The sequence below is a fragment of the Oreochromis niloticus genome, linkage group LG17 (genome assembly GCF_001858045.2).
Source record: "Oreochromis niloticus isolate F11D_XX linkage group LG17, O_niloticus_UMD_NMBU, whole genome shotgun sequence".
NCBI lineage: Eukaryota > Metazoa > Chordata > Actinopteri > Cichliformes > Cichlidae > Oreochromis > Oreochromis niloticus.
In genome coordinates, this window is record NC_031981.2 from 10,849,547 (window position 1) to 10,866,773 (window position 17,227).

The following is a 17,227-nucleotide window of genomic DNA, read 5'->3' on the forward strand; positions in this document are numbered from 1 at the left end:
GTCTTAAATTATTTTTTTCTGCACGTCTTCTTTGTGCACAAAAACGAAATCCAGGTGAGGTACAAACCTGTAACTTTTTTCTGCAATCAATGTCTCTGAGAAGTAACTGAAAGAATGAGCTGGCGGGCAAAAGGTTAGGAGCTCAGTGATGCAGGATGACCTTAGTGCAGAGCCACCTTTCCAACTATTTGACAACAGCTGAGGCTGTGCAGCTGGCGAGGGCGCCCTCTTTGTGCCTCCCTCTGGGGTTGTACCAAGCACATTGCAACCTGGGGTAGACCCAGAAAACACCACAGGAATCCCATTTCCCAGCTGGCCTGGATGCACCTGGGGTCCACTACAGATAAATTAAGTCTTGAGCTTTAATATTTAGTAAATTTTTACAATAGGCAGACTTTTCACTGTAGCTTTTTATCATATTAGCTGAGCATGCAGCAGCCAGAAATCATCACCTATTCCCTGCTGAGAAAAGGTGGTGCAATTCATCAACAGTGCAACAGCCTAAATGAATAGGGTTCCTGCTGCATCACTTCCTTTCACTCTTTTATTTGGTTCTTCCTTTTGTCTATGTGAATCACATGGGATCATTCCTCATCATCTGTCATGGAACCCCTGCTGGCTTGAATGGTATTTCATTATTTGAGTGGTTGATATGTAAATAATTATTAATAAGGTATAAAGATCTATATTCTAGGAAACCAAAAGCTGCATTTGCATACTAACACCGTTTCTCCGTGGCAAAACTTTTCTTTCGTTACTTAACTTTTCTTCTCTCTGGCAGGGTTTTCCCTCTTCTTCTTTCCGAAGTATCCTTTTCTTTAAACTTGATCACTTTTGTCACATGATGATTTTGCCAAAACCTTAGTCAAGATTTTCAGATTCTCTTTCCTGTCTCTCTCTCTGTTTGCTCTCTCTTTCCCGTCAACTCTCTGCCCCGCTCCTTCTCTTCTGCTCCCCTCCTCCCAGAGAGTTTTCCAAGGAGAGAGAGAAGGCCAAGGCACGCGGTGACTTCCAGAAACTCAGAGAAAAACAGCAACTGGAGGAAGACCTCAAGGTAGTTTGGTGTGTGTGTGTGTGTGTGTGTGTGCATGTGTGTATGCGGTTGTCCCCATGCCAGAAAAGCTGTTACAGTCTTTACCAAAGACTTAGGTTCATTGTACTGTCAGTGTTCAGTAACCTGTAACCCTTCAGTAACAGTGAGCAGGGAAAGCAGAGCAAACTTTACTTAGAAGTTACCCAAGTTACAAAACAACACAAGCACTCCTCTTACCTCATGGAAAAGTGTAAAAAATAGGGCACACGAAGATTGAGAAACATGATACATATTCTAAAACATTTCATTCGTATGATTTCAAACAGATGTGAAGTTTGATCTTTCTGTTTACCCATCAGTATTTCCCTTGTTTGTGTGTGAATACAGGGCTATTTAGACTGGATCACTCAAGCTGAAGACATTGACCCAGAGAATGAAGAGGAGGGCATGGACGATGAGAAACCCAGAAATCGTGAGTGTGCGTTTTTTTGACAGAAGAAAGAATGGTTCTCCTAGAGATGACGCTGTATGCATGTGTGACTGAATTATTGATTGATGGTTAGGATTAGCTGTGTCAGGATATGGTAAGACTTTGGCAAAGGCTAGCTGGAGTGATTTCCTCCCAGATGCATCAAAAGTTTGTGAGGATAGATGTGGATATGTTTGCACTACATTTATTGCTCGGTCTATAAGTAGTGAGCTTTTCGCAGTCTCCTTCACACCGTAGTGGCACAGTCATTAAATGAACAACTGACGTACGGGCAGAGTGACTGACAGACCGAGAAGATATTAATATTATCTGCTTGCTTTGGCTGAGAATCATCCTGAGGATTAAAACCTGTTTAGATATTAGTGGAATGTGTCAGACTGCAGCTAATAGCCTCTGGGCCCACACTGTGACACACAACAAACACACATTACTGCACCTATGCAAACTTAACATAGGAACACACACACACACTGTAGGTACACCCTAAGGAATTTGTTTACTTGTGTTTTGACAGAAATTTACACACACAAATTAACACCTTGTCTCTCTATACAAACACCTCCGGAGAGATGCAGCCACACATGGCTCATGTCTCCCCAGGAATGCACCATATTTCCTTGGGAGGGAAAGTAGAGAACTGGCCTCTTTAACTTGGAGGTCAGAGCTCAGAAGATAGACCTTGAAAGAGGGACAATAAGAAAGAGAGGCAGTGATTTGACAAAATGCACGTCTGTTGTATTCCCGCACATGTACCCTTAGTATAAACAGTATGGACTGTGAAGTATTTTATAAAGGCTTGGAGCTAAGCTTGCTCACACTGGTAGCGGATGAATGAATAATGAGGACTAACCACGCAGAGACAGAGCGTGCATTCTGCTTACATTCTGCACACAGCCATGCTCATCTCTTGAAAATCACTGTGGTTCATTCTGAGAAAACACTGATGACTGCCAAGGGAAAAAAGAAAGAAAGAGAAAATCTAATGATGATCTAATCTTTCAGGAAATATCAAGAAATTAACATGGTCAAATGAGCAATGACCCAATTTACATGAAAATAAGGCACAACACCCCCGTGGCTAATCCGTAACAAATCTGCTTGTTTTCACCTGTTACCAGTGTGCTCCCCTGGGCCAATCAGTCTGGCAAACACACATCAGCAGTCTCTTAGATAGTGTTTTGGCCCATTAACAAACAAACAAATACAGTATGTGGCCAATTTTTAAAATGTCACATCAAAATATTATGATGTTATTTTTGTTTTTTCTGCTCGAAGTTTCGCAAATTCTGCATCAGTGATATATTGTCTGAACAAGCCAAATATGGCTGTAAACCAAAACCTGTAAGTGTTTGCCATACAGTAAACATAGACACATATACATATTTTCCTCAAATAAATCTACCATGCAATCTCTGTGGATCACTTAGTTGCAAGATTAAGTCGGTGACATCTTTTAAACAGTATAAATTAGGCCATTAGATGTAGATGATTCAACAAAATGATTAATATATATGATACAAAATTCTCTATAAGAAAGATCAATCATCGCTCTCTGTTTGTGAAGGTGAAAAATCAAGTCACTTGCTCTGTCTATTACTCTGCCTCCCCTCTCCCCGATGGATGGATCCTCTTGTGGGAAGATGAACGAGGGCAGTTTGTCCCTGCTGCCCAGGACATTTTGTATCAGCTCATGCATGCACAGCTCACCTAAATGTGTGTCCTAAGAAGCAATAAGAGATTCAGAGAACAGAATAGATGAAAAGGGAAAAGTAGATGTTCAGACATAGAGGCAAAAGATGGAAATAGACAGTGTAAGGACTGCAGAGTGTACACGGACTCCAGACAATATCTAGAAAATCAGGTCAGGGGATTGTCCGAAGTTGCCTTTTATCACATGTGGCACACAGCAGCAGCAGAGGTTTGCTTCACATGTATTTTTACTGCTGTAGATGGTCCTGAGCAGGGTGTGCAGAAGTCACATGATACCCCATCGACTGCCTATAAATTCCCTAGATATTCACTAGACTTGCTGTTCTTCAGGCTTAAATCAGCATCATCGCTGGACACCCCTGTTGTCTCATGATGTTCTAACATGAGGCTCCCAAAGAAGATCAGGCTTGCCGTGCAACAGCACTGCACTAACATCATATTCAGTATTATGAATCTGAGAAGTTGATGATGTCAAGTATAATATATGTAAAATGTATGTGTTTTCTGTCATCTCAAGGGCATAGTCTGTATATATGTCTTCCGTGCTGTTGCTCTCTACCATCTTGTTCTTGCGTGCTGTCATCTTGTTTTGTTGTCCTTGCTGTTTGTGTTAGGAGTGTCTCCAGGCCACTTGAGAAGCAAGACCAGTATGCATGTCTTTTCCAGTCATTCTTCTGACTGTCAGGATGGTGTTTGTGTATCCTCTGTGACGTTGACGTGTGCTTCCATGTATATCCAGCTGTGATTAGGCATGTGTACACCAAAAGTTCCTTTGGTTGTAATTACATTTGGTCTACATGGCTTCTGGTTGGGATGCCTTCTTGATGGTGCAGTATATTGCATCTATCCTGGAAACGCACCGATCCCCTAAAGATTTGTAGAGGATGTGACTAAAATGTTCAGGCTACTGCTCTGTGGCTTCCCGCTGTGTGGAGTAATAAAACAGAAATTTTCAATTTATCTTGCAATGCAGTCTCATCCAGGGATGTCAAATACTGCCGTTTTGTCCGATTCTCCTTGTCTGAGATTGATACACAAAAATGTGTCCTATAATAAACACAGAGAGATGAAAAATGTCCACATTAGGATGTTTGAGTGGTTGTGGTGAAATAAATCACAGGTTTGTTAACCAGGAGATCACAGCCTCCTGGTTTTCAGTCTTGTTTTTTCTCCTTTAAACCTGCTTTTGACGTTAGTTTTCACTCGCTGCCTGTTTAGGTTTAACAAAAGATTGCAATTTGCGATTTAATGCTACACCTTGAAAAATGTTGTATTCACCCAGCGTGTTTAAATGCAGTGATATGAGGTCCTTTGCAAACATTATGTGACATCTGGGAGTAAAAAACCTGTCTCACTCTTGCCATAGACCCAGTGCTCTATAGCACAGATACCAAAGGACACCTGAATATCTGTGAGGTGTGCTGGCACTGACAAAACAGCAGCATTTGATGCTGTGGGAATGATGCTCTACTGTCCATTTTACAGAGGCGCCAGTGTTATAAATGTTACTTGCTTTTAGCTGCTAGTGCAAAAATGGTTTGATAGATTTTACACTGTGACATGGTAAATATGCATTTCACTTGAGGAAGGATTTTTGCTGTAAACCACAACTTAAGAAACCAACTTAAAAATGCATAAAATTGATTAAATCATGATTAATATTATTCAGTTGAGCATCCGCAGTAATCTGGATGCTGTGTCACTCTTTTGTGGTAAAGAAAGAGCTGTTGATTTAGATCTGCATTCCTATCTTCACCTATGGCCATGAGCTCAGTGTAGTGACTGAAAGAATGAGCTCACATATAAGTGGCAGAAATGACCTCTCTGAAAGGTGTCATGGTCTCAGCCTTTGAGACTGGAAGAGGAGCTTCGTCACATTGGCTGCTACACATTGGGTACTTCATAAGCCATTTGATATGGTGTGATATAGTTCTACTAGGATGATTCCTAGATGAGCAGTTTCAGGTATGTTCAAATGGGAGTAGGCCTAGAGGTAGACCCAGGGCATGCTCAGATTATGTCTCTCGGTTGGCTTGGAAACACTTTTGGTGTGTCCCTGGAAGAGGACCTAACTTCTTGGAAGTGGATTTCAAGAGGTCTCTAGAAGACAACCAAACTCTCTGGCCTGCGGTATGTTGTGGGGCAGGGGCTCCTCTGATAGTCCTCAAGGTGTTGATTTTGCTCTGAAGTTCACGCTGTTTTTGTCTGCTTCCAATATAGACAGTGGTAAAGGTGCTAATACACAGAAAGTATGGTTATCTCTCCAGCTAGCCCCTTTGCCACTTGGCCCTTTGGACAGGAAACAATTGATTTGGTAACAGGCTTTATTTAGCTCCAGAGTCAACTATAGCTCAGTGAGACAGTGTATCCTGATTAAAACAAAGACTGGCTGTAAAAACATGCAGGGAATGGCTTTTAGTTAAGTACTGCTCACTAGTATCTCTACATTTACTGGTAGGCTTTCCCTTTTGGCCTCACTGGACAGTATAAGAAGAAATTCCCGGGTTTACCACAATAGTCTTTGCAGTTAGTCTTACCCTTACCCTAGTCATACCCTTCCCAGTCAACCAGAAACTGGAGACTCTGATCCACCACAGCACACCCAAAATGCTACAGACGGCATAGCCCGAATGGTCACCCACCACTCTGGCAGGTCAACGGAGGGCTGGCCAAGAGGTACAGAGAGCTGGAAGATGTGGGATTGATTTGGAACACATGGAATGGAGGATAGATTTTTATGGAAGCAGGTAGTTTAAGGCACACAGCAGAAGTGCCAGTCTTGCATGCTTTCATTGCTATCTTGTTCTTACATTCTGTCTTCTTTTTTTGTTGTCCTTCCTGTGTGTGTTAAAATTATTTCTAGCTCACTTGAGAAACAAGACCAGTATGCATGCCTGGTCCAGTCATTCCACTGACTGTCAGGACCGTGTATGTGTCTGTTCTTTGACTTGTGCTCCGATGTCTATCCAGTTTAGGATTAGGCATGTATACATTAAAATGTTTTCAGCTGTAATTATTTTTGGTCTGCAGGGCTTCTGGTTAGGATGCCTCCTTAATGGTAGAGAGATACAATCCCATCTGTCCTGGAAACACACCAGACTCCTAAAGAGTTTGTGGAGGATGTGACGAAAAAGAAAGATGTTCAAACTACTACTCTGTGGCATCTCACTATGCGGAGCGAAACAACAGAAATTTTTCACTACACTTTGCTCTCAGTCACTGTCTCTTTTCAACCTGCCTTTTTACGTTTGTTTTCATTCGCTGCCTGGCTAGATTTGAGAAAAGATTGTGATTTGGGTTCAAATATGTACCTTTACCCAGCATGTGGAGATTAAAAGATTAAGCGGTACAGGAGAGAAACAGACATGAGTGATTTTGCGCCAGTAATGCCAGTAATGTTAGTGCTCTGTTTCAAATTACATACCTGCGGTAATGAAATGAGGTGTGACTGCAAAGAGGGAATGCCATTTTTCCAGAAGAATTCATAGTTCTTTGTGCGTATTTTGGTATATATGAGCATACTTGTGTGAACCCTTCATGTAAGTGTCTGTGTGGTCTGTCTTGCTGAGCCGTGCTCTCTATCCCCAGGTAAGAGCCATCATTTTCTGTCCCTGCGTGGAGCCGTGAAGAAAAATGCGGCTTTCCTTCGTAAGGCGTGTGCGTCTGTCTGCATGGTCCAGCACTAGTTAAAGCTTTACTGGATTCTAGACATGCAAGCAGACTGCAACCTCTCTGCTCACCTATACTCCCCACTTTCCGACGCCTCTCTTCCTCCCCTTTTTATCCACTCCCCCTCCAGTGGAGTAAGCATCTTTCTCTGCAGCCTCCAGAGTGGGGATCCCCTGCCTCTCAACACTGTAAAATAGTTTATTCTCTTTGTCTTCCTTACCCTTTTTCATGCACCAACCGCTGAATGATGATTAAATATGAGGGCCATATATATGAATATCCTCCGACAGTGGAGACATGGAATTTTCCCCCTGATAACTACCCCTGCTGCTGGCAAAATTGCATGTCTTTATTACATTAAAATCTTTACAGTGTTTCATGGCCCTTTAAATTACTTAAGTACATTCAAAATGTTAAAAAACAAAACTCAAAGTCCAGGGAATAGGGAGACAAGGAGAGAAATAACATTACTGTGCTGAGATGAAACAACTTTTTAAGGAAAGGATCTGCATCTGCCTGACTTGTCTGAAAAAATAACAAGAGGATGTCATCACAGAAAACAACTGGAGTGATGGTTTCGTACCACATGGCTCATAAAAAACACTATTCTTACTATTGTTAGTGATGTCAGAGTCCTCTCCTTGGTTTTTCAGATTCCTTTCCCTAAAGTCCCCCCCCCTCCTGCATCACTATTAGCCTTGCTAGCTGTGATAATGAATACAGTCGAGAAACAGCTTTGAAATGAGAATTTTAACCTTTTTATAAAGTCAAATTACCAAAAGCCTGCATGAAAAGATTTGTGTTGTCATTATTAAGACAATGATACAAAGTAGAATTCAGTGTCTTTTTTGGGGGGGTTGTCTGACATTTTGAATTAAATATATTTTTCATTTTTGTGACTGGAAATAAAATCTGTTTTAGTTTGCTGACAAAAACACCAAAACAAACACGAGACGCTGCCATAAAAACGCACACTGTTGTGGAGGGTGCTTTTTTTTTTTCCAGAAATAGCGCCGTGAGTTCATGTTCAAGCTCACCAACACATGCCAACACTTTCTGTTCTATCACCTTTCTGTCTTCCTGTCTTCCCTCCTCTGCCCCTCCTTTCATTTTTCTTCCTTCAATACTCCATGTTCCTTTTCCTTCTTCATCTCCTTCCCTGTCTCTGTGTCTCAGGTCTTTGGGGTTTTACTCTAACAATAGGCATTAAACTAGTTCAGCGCTCCATTGAGGGGAAGGCACCAGGCTGCTTTTATATTTGAAAGGCTTTTAGCCTCAGGAGAGGCCAGAGGGCCCTGGGTGCTTTTAACTAAGTAGCATAGCAGCAGGTGGCACGTGTCGAGGTGAAGAAATACACAGCGTGTGCATGGCAGAGGTATTTAAGTTGAGACAGACCATCGTGATCTCTACAGCACTAAACTCGTTCATCCCTAACCATGTGTCAAAGTACAGTAACCTAATGCACTGTTCACTCACTGTAGCTTACTTTGACACATCGTTGGGCTTACAAGCCATCTCTTGGGATAACCACGTAATGCAAACAAATTCCTTTGGCTCAGAAAGATACACTAACTGGCCATTCTGATAGGTACACCTATTCAGCTGCACATATCTAATCAGCCAATGACAAGGCAGCAACTCAATGCTTTTAAGCATGCGGGCATGATCAAGACAACCTGCTAAAGTTCAAACTGAGCATCAGAATGGAAAAAAAAATGGGGATTTATGTGACTTTCAACATGCAGGTGTTGTTTAGGTTAGTCTGGGTATTTCAGAAACCTGCTGATTTCCTGGTATCTTCCTGCACAACCACCACTAGAGTTTAATATTGCAATATTGTCGCAATATTGGCTGCGACACCATACTAATGAACTAACTAATAGTAACTAACTAATGAATTGGCCAGTGGATGTATAGCTACATACTTTGGAGTAATTTTCTAAACATGACTTCATGACTTCGCCGGATGGATTTCTCCAGTTTCAGTAGCAAATCTGCACAAAAGACCAACAAAATGCAGGAATACATGTAACTGGACTTTTTGGCCCGGAATCAATGAGTAAATGGAAAAGATAATCCCAGTCAGAATAACATTATTAATATCTTTTAAAAAAAAAAAAAAAGATTGGGGTTTGTTTGCAGGTTTTTTGAGAGGGTGCTGATCATATCATTTGGTTTCATGCTGTAAGATCATTTGCACCAGTAGGTTTTACTGAAGATATCTTATTTTAACACAAGAGGCATTGATATTCATATGCAGTACCTGGCTCTGGTGCCCAGAGGGTGTTACAATAAGTGTTTGAGGTGACAGTAAGGGGAACGCCGCTCATTCCCGCCAGCAGGCAAAGACTGACAGAAGCAATAAAAACCAATGTATCACTTCATATCAATCTCTCCAGCAGCCATCCCCACATTCTTTTCTCCCCGTCTCTCCCGCTAACCATACCTCCCTCAGTGCCTCCATTACTTTCGCCCTCCAATCCTGCCTTTCTATTTTCTTTCATTTTTTCTTCTATTCCATCCTTACCTGCCAATTTATATTACTCCCGCCTAAGGACAAAGTGCCACATTTGCAGTGTACTTGTGATTTCTATAAACAAAGAAAAAGCTCTCCACCTGTTTGCAAATCTGCAAAAGTACCACTGGGGCAAGAAGTAAAACTGTACTTTTTCTTTTTAATAAGTTTGGTTGTTTTTAAAGACCACCCCCCTCCCCAAACACCATCTGTAGACCACAGATAGACATCTTTTTTTCCCCAACTCTTTGGGTCTTGAAATCAAAAATGAATTTCATCAAGTTTTAATCCCCTCAAAGTAAAGCAATCCCCCAGCTTGAAAATGGAAATCCTTCCAAAAAATAGCCCCAATGTTGAATGTTGAAAAGTTAAAATCGAGCACAGAAATTGTTGACTAATGTCAAAAATTGTGGTGACGTCAATAAGCATGCCAATGCTTCAGCTTAGTTTCATTCACCACAGCAGCAATTGGCAAAATGAGAATTAGTCAACCTTTTCCTCAAGTGTTGTGTCTGTGCTACCTTTTTAGCTTTAGGCATTCAGCTGTGGAATTATATTACTTTGGTTTAGCACCACAAACTAACAAGGTTGCAAGGTTTGTGTCCCAAGATCCCTAACTGGCAACTTAGTGTGTAATTAGTGTGGGCAATCAGTGCAAAATTTGGGAATGGTTTTATTGACTCTAGGGTATGTGTGTAGCCGTGTGCCTTAATTAGCAGGATTGAATAATGCTGACGTTTTAATTCCTATACTTCAACAGTGGTTTTAATTAGCTTGTATGCTGGTGCAAGATAACTCTGATCAAAGATCAAATGTTTAACACCAACCCAGTGTCCAGTGCTCCTCGGTACCTGAACACTGGTTGCACTTTGTAGCTCTCAAGTGTGTTGTCTTGCACCTGTAAAATTCTGCAGTGTTTTCCGTTGCATAATTATGATGTCTGACCGTTTCTCCTTCTTGTTAATTCATCTCTCTTTCTGTTTCTCTCCACATCTGTTGATTTTTTTCCCTTTCTCTGCTGCTGCTCATCTCTGTCTCTCAGTGAGCATGCCAGCCAGCGAGAATGAATCAGTCAACACAGACAATGCCCCCGGGGGAGACGTAGAGGGTGAGACCTGCTGTACCCGCCTGGCGTAAGTATCTCACCGTCTTTCACAGACACACCTTTTCTCCTCCCTCTTTTCCTCAGCTTTCTCAGTCATCTTTTGTCAGGTTTAAGGACGAATTGCATCCTGCAGTATTGTGCATGGCAGAATGGCCTCAGATTGCTTGTATACTTTACTGATCTCACAAGTCTGTTAGACTACAGTAGCACAAAGCTGTCAATATATCCACATGGATAAAGTTCTGTTAGAGTAAAATTGGATAGATCTGAAGGGGAGCTACTGCTCCTGGAAGTGGTTTTTTTTTTTTTTTAACTCACTAGTTTATTAGTAGTGCTGTGCCAACTGCCCTTTTTTCACTTTCTTTCGGCAAACTGTAGCTAAACAAGCAAATTGAGGGAGCAAAAACTAGTTGCTAGATCGCATTTCCAGCTAAAAAATGATTTTAATCTCGTTTTACAGTTGTTTTCCTCGTATCACAATTATAAATGTGCTATTGCTATCAGTTTGCGAACTAGAGGTTTATAATTTGAACACAGTTTTTAAGTTTATCTAGTTGGGTAGTGAGTGCACACAACTGCTACACACGGTACTAGGACAAAGCCAAATCATTGCTTGGGAGCTAATGAATTTTGAAAAGCAAGACAAATCTATCTTATGTAAATCTTAACTACATCTAATAGTATTCCATCTTTATTTTTTCTTTCATCTCTCTCCGAGTTTCCATTCTCTCCCTCTCTACCCCCTTTTCTGCGTTAGCTGTTGAAGTGCTTTCTTCCGCCCCTGTGGGAGCTCACAAACAGCTGACTCACTCATTCCCGCTTCCCGCTCTGCTTTCATTTTTTTTACATTATTCAAACAAATGTGTTGCTTTCTTTGTTAGACACAAGACAGCACAGGGGCTGCGACCCCAGCGGACTTATTTCAGTACACACATGCAAACACACCTACATACAAAACTGTTCCTCACGAGCAGAAATGCATTACACAGAAACTTTAATCTTAAATTTAAACTGATTCACTCTCAACTGCAGGAGCGATAAGGCTAGTCGGCACACGTGGATGGCACGCTGTTGTTTATCTGTACTCTCGCTGTCCATCTGTTATTTCGTCTTTGTTATGTTGTATGTGTTTATTTGTGATCTGTCAGGCTAAAATAATAAAAATAAAAGGGTATGTCATATGTGAAGCTTAAGCTGGAACCAGAAATGAGACATGCAATAATGAAATGCCAAATAAATAAGAAACCAGCAATTTGATACTTACAAATTATTAATTTTGTATTACATTTCACAACATTACTTTTTTTCTTTTTCATTTTTTTTCTCTGTTGTCATAAAGTTGTAAAAAAGAATGTTCTGCTATTTTGTTCAACAACACAGATGTCTTTTTCTTTTACTAAAATTAGTAATTAGACAATTAATTGATTAGCTATGTTGCAGATATGCCTCACTTTAGTCACCACTAACCTATAAGGACATACGGTTCTATGTTTTAAAGGCAACCTGCATGGCTAGATGCTTTAAATTCAGAGATTAAGATGTGTGGCCAAATACTTTCGTCCACATAGTGTAAGTGGCCGCGGCTAAAGTCATTTATATCTTGCTTGAACTTTTATCTGCTGATTTGGTTTCTTTTTTTAAATCTTGGACTATGTTTATATATTTTAAACTATATTTATAGGCTCAGGAGTTCTGCTACTCCAGCGGTTTTAACCAAACCGCATTAGCTGACACGCTGAGGATTAGAAGGGCCAGAATATTTAGGAAATAAATTATATGATATTTGCTTTATTATGTTCTTTTCTTAGCGATCAGTAATGCCCTTGTTGTTACCAATCATAACGTTTAATTTAAATTCACATATCCAGAGAATGATATGTAGTGTACCTTGCCAGGACTAGAAATATAGCCCCTTATTCTCTGTCTGTGAGATTTCAACAAATTTGACATGGAGCATTCCTCCCAGTATTCCGGAGGAAAGACTTCAGAGTATGTCCGTTTTTCTTCACATCGCCATGGAGCCGTTCCTCACGGTACAAGCTACTTTAGCACCCACTGGTCTCGTAATCAAGACGGACACATGAAGACAAGAGATGTGTGTCCTGTCAGCTCCCATATCCAGCCAGTCAGTCATCTTAGTCTTTTGTTCAGTCAGTCAGTGAAAACATTTCATTGCTTCGGTCAGTGAGCTCGTCGGTTAATTTATCTGCTTTTACCAACATCAGAGTAGTCAGTGAAAACAATCCAAGAAAAGTTTCATGGGGACCATAAAATCTTCATATCTTTTTAAAAATGTGGATATAGTTAAACTAATCGTGGTCATTCAGCATCCCCACAGATTTGTGATCAAATTAAATATTTAAAGTTATAAAGTGAGTGAATTTTTTTTTTTTTTTTAGTTTTATTTTTTAGATTAAAATTTTCCACCAGTGGGACTCTTTTCTTCTCTCAAAATGTCTTCCATAATCTCTTGTCCTCAGTTATCCATGTTGTACTTTTTCCTGTTACAGTGGTGAACAATCAACAGACATTTTGTTACAATAATAAATGACGTTTCTTTTTCACACCAGGATTGATTGAAGGAAATTCAAACTCACAGTTTGCTTTCTTTTGACTGGATGCCACTGTATGTGTGTTTGGGGGTGATTTGTTCAAGAGAAAAGCAGGAAATATAACGGCAAAGTGCATTTTGTTATATTGTACCCAAAATCTGTTCCCAGTGGGTGCATAAAAATGGACAGGCCGTTTTTTTTTTTAACCAGATATGTTCTTTGATCATCCTGTGGAGAGAATCAGCAGTTTTTGTGCTTGCGTATCGGGGAACGTTTGAGGCGCAGGTTGATCAAGAAACATATGCTAAGACATTTGTGATAATAAGGGAAGCTATTCCCCTTTATCCCTCTCAAATCACCCCTTTCATGTGCACCTGTCTATATGTGTGTTATGTGTGTATGTATAATCCATTCTGTTTTCTGTGTTCCAGAATTAGGATCTCCAAATCCAAGTTCAGGTTAGTACATGTTGTTTACCATAGTCTCTTAATTCACCTGCTCTAATGTCTCTAATGCTGTGCTATTTAATTGGTCGTTGGTGTTTTTGTGTGTGTTTGTGCCTGTGTGTGTGCGTGTGTGTCGGGGGGGTGTTTGTGTGCAGATGTGCAAAAGGAACACAGGAAACGTAGCCTTGCTCTTTGAACAAACTGTTGCGAATAAGTTGGTTCTTCTCTTGCAGAGTTTGATGAAAAGATCGTTGCCATGGTTATGTTTGTGCAGTAAAATAAATTAATGGTAACAATTATTTAAGCTTAGCCTAGTAGTTATCAGACTGCAGAGTAGCAGACGGGAAAAATATAGAGTGAATGAGATGAATGAAAATGGAAGATAGACAAAAGTTTTGGTGGTAATATTTCATCAGAAAAATAGATTATTTCTTTCTTGGTAATGATGTGAACTTTTTGTCTGTTTCTTAAATGGGGTATGTCAGATAAAGTTGAACATAAAGCAGGTTTAACAAAAATACTGTAAGCAGCCTGGTTCTGTCCTACCACCACAATTAAAGCAAAAAAGTTGCCAGTAAACATGTTAGATTCGCCACTTCTAAGCATTTGTGGAGAATAATTATGGAACATGCTCAAATGATTTTTTATGTCTCATTACAGAAACAAAACACTCATCACAGCTTCCACAAAATCTTAATACTGATGAAGTTTACTATTTGACCTCTATGGAAACCTAATAAGTCCCATTATTGTCCCCTCTCACTTCTCAGTATCTAGATTAAATGCATACATAATACATTAAGACAACACTGGTTTCATTAAAGATCAACACTACTCAAATAATACACTTAGACTATTTAATTTAATAACGAGAACAATAAGTTATTGTTACAGTGATGGAGAAAAAGCTTTTGATAAGGTAACCTTTGGATTTGTTGAATCATTCTATAATTGCATCCAAATTCTGTATACCACACCATTAGCCACTGTCACTACGAATGGAATAATCTCACAAAAATGACACATGAAACAGAGGTACTAGGCAAAGATGCCCATTCTCACCATCAGTCTTCTTTTTTCTTTTTTTTAAATTGAGCCACTCATAGCGACTACAGTATCTGTCATAATAAAAATATCATCTGAATCCCAGCATCTAATAATAACCTCAAGATTAGTCTTTATGCAGATGACATTTAACTTTTCATGCAAAATCCATATTCATCACTACTTGAAACAATTAACATTATCAAGGAATTCTCAAAAATTTCCAGCCATTCCATTAAACTGGTCCAAATTCTTCCACTGATATCTCCATAGCTGGGATGGGACAACGAACTAACTATCCCTCTGTACACAAAGTATTTGAAAAACACTAATGTTTCTTGAATTGGAGTCACGGACACGATAAAAAACAGTACACCTTCTAGCGTAACGATGCATGCCTGCTTGTGAGTGTTGTGAGTGTGTCTCATGTAAAATTCAGTGTGAGCATCATGGCAGAAGCCAGTATGTGCCATAAGTGACTATAAAAAGCACTCACGCACATTTAAACAGAAGACTGATGCAACATATATAGGCAGAGGGAGAAGATTCTCTGGTGGGCTGTGTTGATGTGTTTGAATTAGAGGAGTCACGATTGGATGAAAAATCCTCTTGCATGTTTGCTGCGGTTGACAAATGGGTCAAGTACACATAATGCAAAGACACCCACATGTGTACAAAATGATGACAAAGTGACTTACAGTGTCTATTTGGAGAGAAAAAACAATTAATTGCTTCCTCATTCTTTTTTAAAGCAATTCATTAAATAAGTATATAATCAGTGTCTAGGCTATTGAAATTAAAAGATATACAAGTGAAATTCATGCGTCACTACTTCTCCACCTGTAGACCAACAAGACCACAAGCTGCTCTTCGTTAGTGGTTTTGATGTCACTTAACCAGAATAGGACAATTATGAAATTACAGTCGTTACCTTATCAGTATATGAGCGTCGAAACACCCTTTGAGCCGAGTTTTTCACGCAGATGCGACTGCAAGGTTTAAAGCTAGCAATTATCAGAAACAATGACTTTAATTTCCAACATGAGAGAGCATTCAAGGTGCAAAAGACCTGACCACAGCTTAGAGGAAGATATTAAAATCACTAAATCAAAAAAAAAAGGGTTGGCATGCTAAAATGAGCTACTTCTCTTTTTAAAGCATTGTTTTCCTTTGTGTTGTGAGTCAAAATACAACATATTTCACTTAAAATTTGCCCCTTCGATCATTTTGGGAGCGCAAATGTTCTTTTTCTTTCTCAAACGGTGCATATCTCATGCTCCAGCGCAGCTCTTTGTACTGGTTTCTCCTTTCTGTGAAACGCCTTTGAGGATGACTAACCCTGTCTCGACCACAGACCGAGGCGTGATGTCATCACTGTTTTGTAGAAAACCTAATTGACTCTTTCTTGTCCTTCTTCCACTTCCTCTATTTGTTTTTCACCATTCGCTTGTTTCTTTTGATTATTTTTCTTGGTTTATCTTATTGCTCGTGGGCCCTTTTCTCTTCCTTCATCTTTACTTTTTCCCACCATTCTCTGTCCCATCCTCTTTTCTCTCCCACCTTTTCCCAACTTATTATCTCTGCTTCTTCCTTCTCAGCCGCTACTCCCGGAGGTGGAACAGGCTGTGTCGAAGGAAATGCCGGGCAGCAGTCAAATCACAAGTTTTCTATTGGCTGGTCATTTTCCTGGTTTTCCTCAACACTCTGACCATTTCCTCTGAACATCACCAGCAGCCTCAGTGGCTAACTGATGTACAAGGTACATTGCTCAACCCACACACATGCACACAAAACAGTAATATGTCTGATCTGGGCTTAATTATTGACCTCTGTGCAATTACTTTCTTTGGCATTATATTTTCATCCCACACTTATTTTACTCCCCCTTTATTTTCCTCCCCAGACATAGCCAATAAGGTTTTGCTAGCACTCTTTACTGGTGAGATGCTGTTGAAGATGTACAGTCTGGGCCTGCAGGTAGGATACTGTATCACTGTTTTGTGTTAACACTGACCACATTCTACCCTTTTTTCTACCTTTAACTTCTGCGTTTTGCTCCTCACAGGCCTACTTTGTTTCACTCTTCAATCGGTTCGACAGCTTCGTAGTATGCGGAGGGATCCTTGAAACCATTCTGGTGGAAACAAAAATCATGTCTCCTCTTGGCATCTCTGTGTTACGTTGTGTACGCTTACTCCGAATCTTCAAAATAACCAGGTTAGTGTAGACCTTAAAGCATATGCATTTAATAAGCAGAAGTTATTCCTTCAGTCCTCCAACAGGCAAGATACTCACACAGATACCTAATGCAATACTGAACATAAAGTAACAGCTTTTTAATAATAATAATGTATACTTTATTGATCCCCGTGGGCAAATTCCTTTCTGCATTTAACCCATTCACTCAGTGAAGCAGTGGGCAGCCATTGGGCGCCCGGGGAGCAGTGTGTAGGGACGGTACCTTGCTCAGGGGTACCTCAGGGTGGCCGTTCAGTGGATTCGAACCCCCAACCTTCCAATCATGGGGCCACCACTCTACCTACTGAGCTAAAACTGCCCTGTTTTGCAGTGTTTATATACCAGTGGAGCCTTAATGTTGCATTCAGCAAAGCGGAAACAGGATGAAGAACTAACAGGTTACAATAGGTCTGTGATGCAATTAC

The 17,227-nt window shown here is 40.2% G+C and overlaps 1 protein-coding gene across 13 annotated transcripts in view; it reads left to right on the top strand.

Moving 5' to 3' along the window:
- The window catches only part of cacna1c (calcium channel, voltage-dependent, L type, alpha 1C subunit), a 228,238-nt gene that overhangs the window by 162,874 nt on the left and 48,137 nt on the right, over positions 1–17,227 (top strand). For 9 of the 13 annotated variants that reach the window (XM_025899651.1, XM_025899656.1, XM_025899663.1 and 6 more), the window contains exons 9-15: positions 967–1,054; positions 1,421–1,511; positions 10,460–10,550; positions 13,506–13,532; positions 16,163–16,323; positions 16,468–16,541; positions 16,630–16,781. In XM_025899651.1, the coding sequence (XP_025755436.1) occupies positions 967–1,054; positions 1,421–1,511; positions 10,460–10,550; positions 13,506–13,532; positions 16,163–16,323; positions 16,468–16,541; positions 16,630–16,781 (684 nt within the window). The remainder of the gene's footprint in view (positions 1–966; positions 1,055–1,420; positions 1,512–10,459; positions 10,551–13,505; positions 13,533–16,162; positions 16,324–16,467; positions 16,542–16,629; positions 16,782–17,227) is intronic. The other 4 variants (XM_025899653.1, XM_025899655.1, XM_025899657.1 and 1 more) reach the window with 3 other exon arrangements.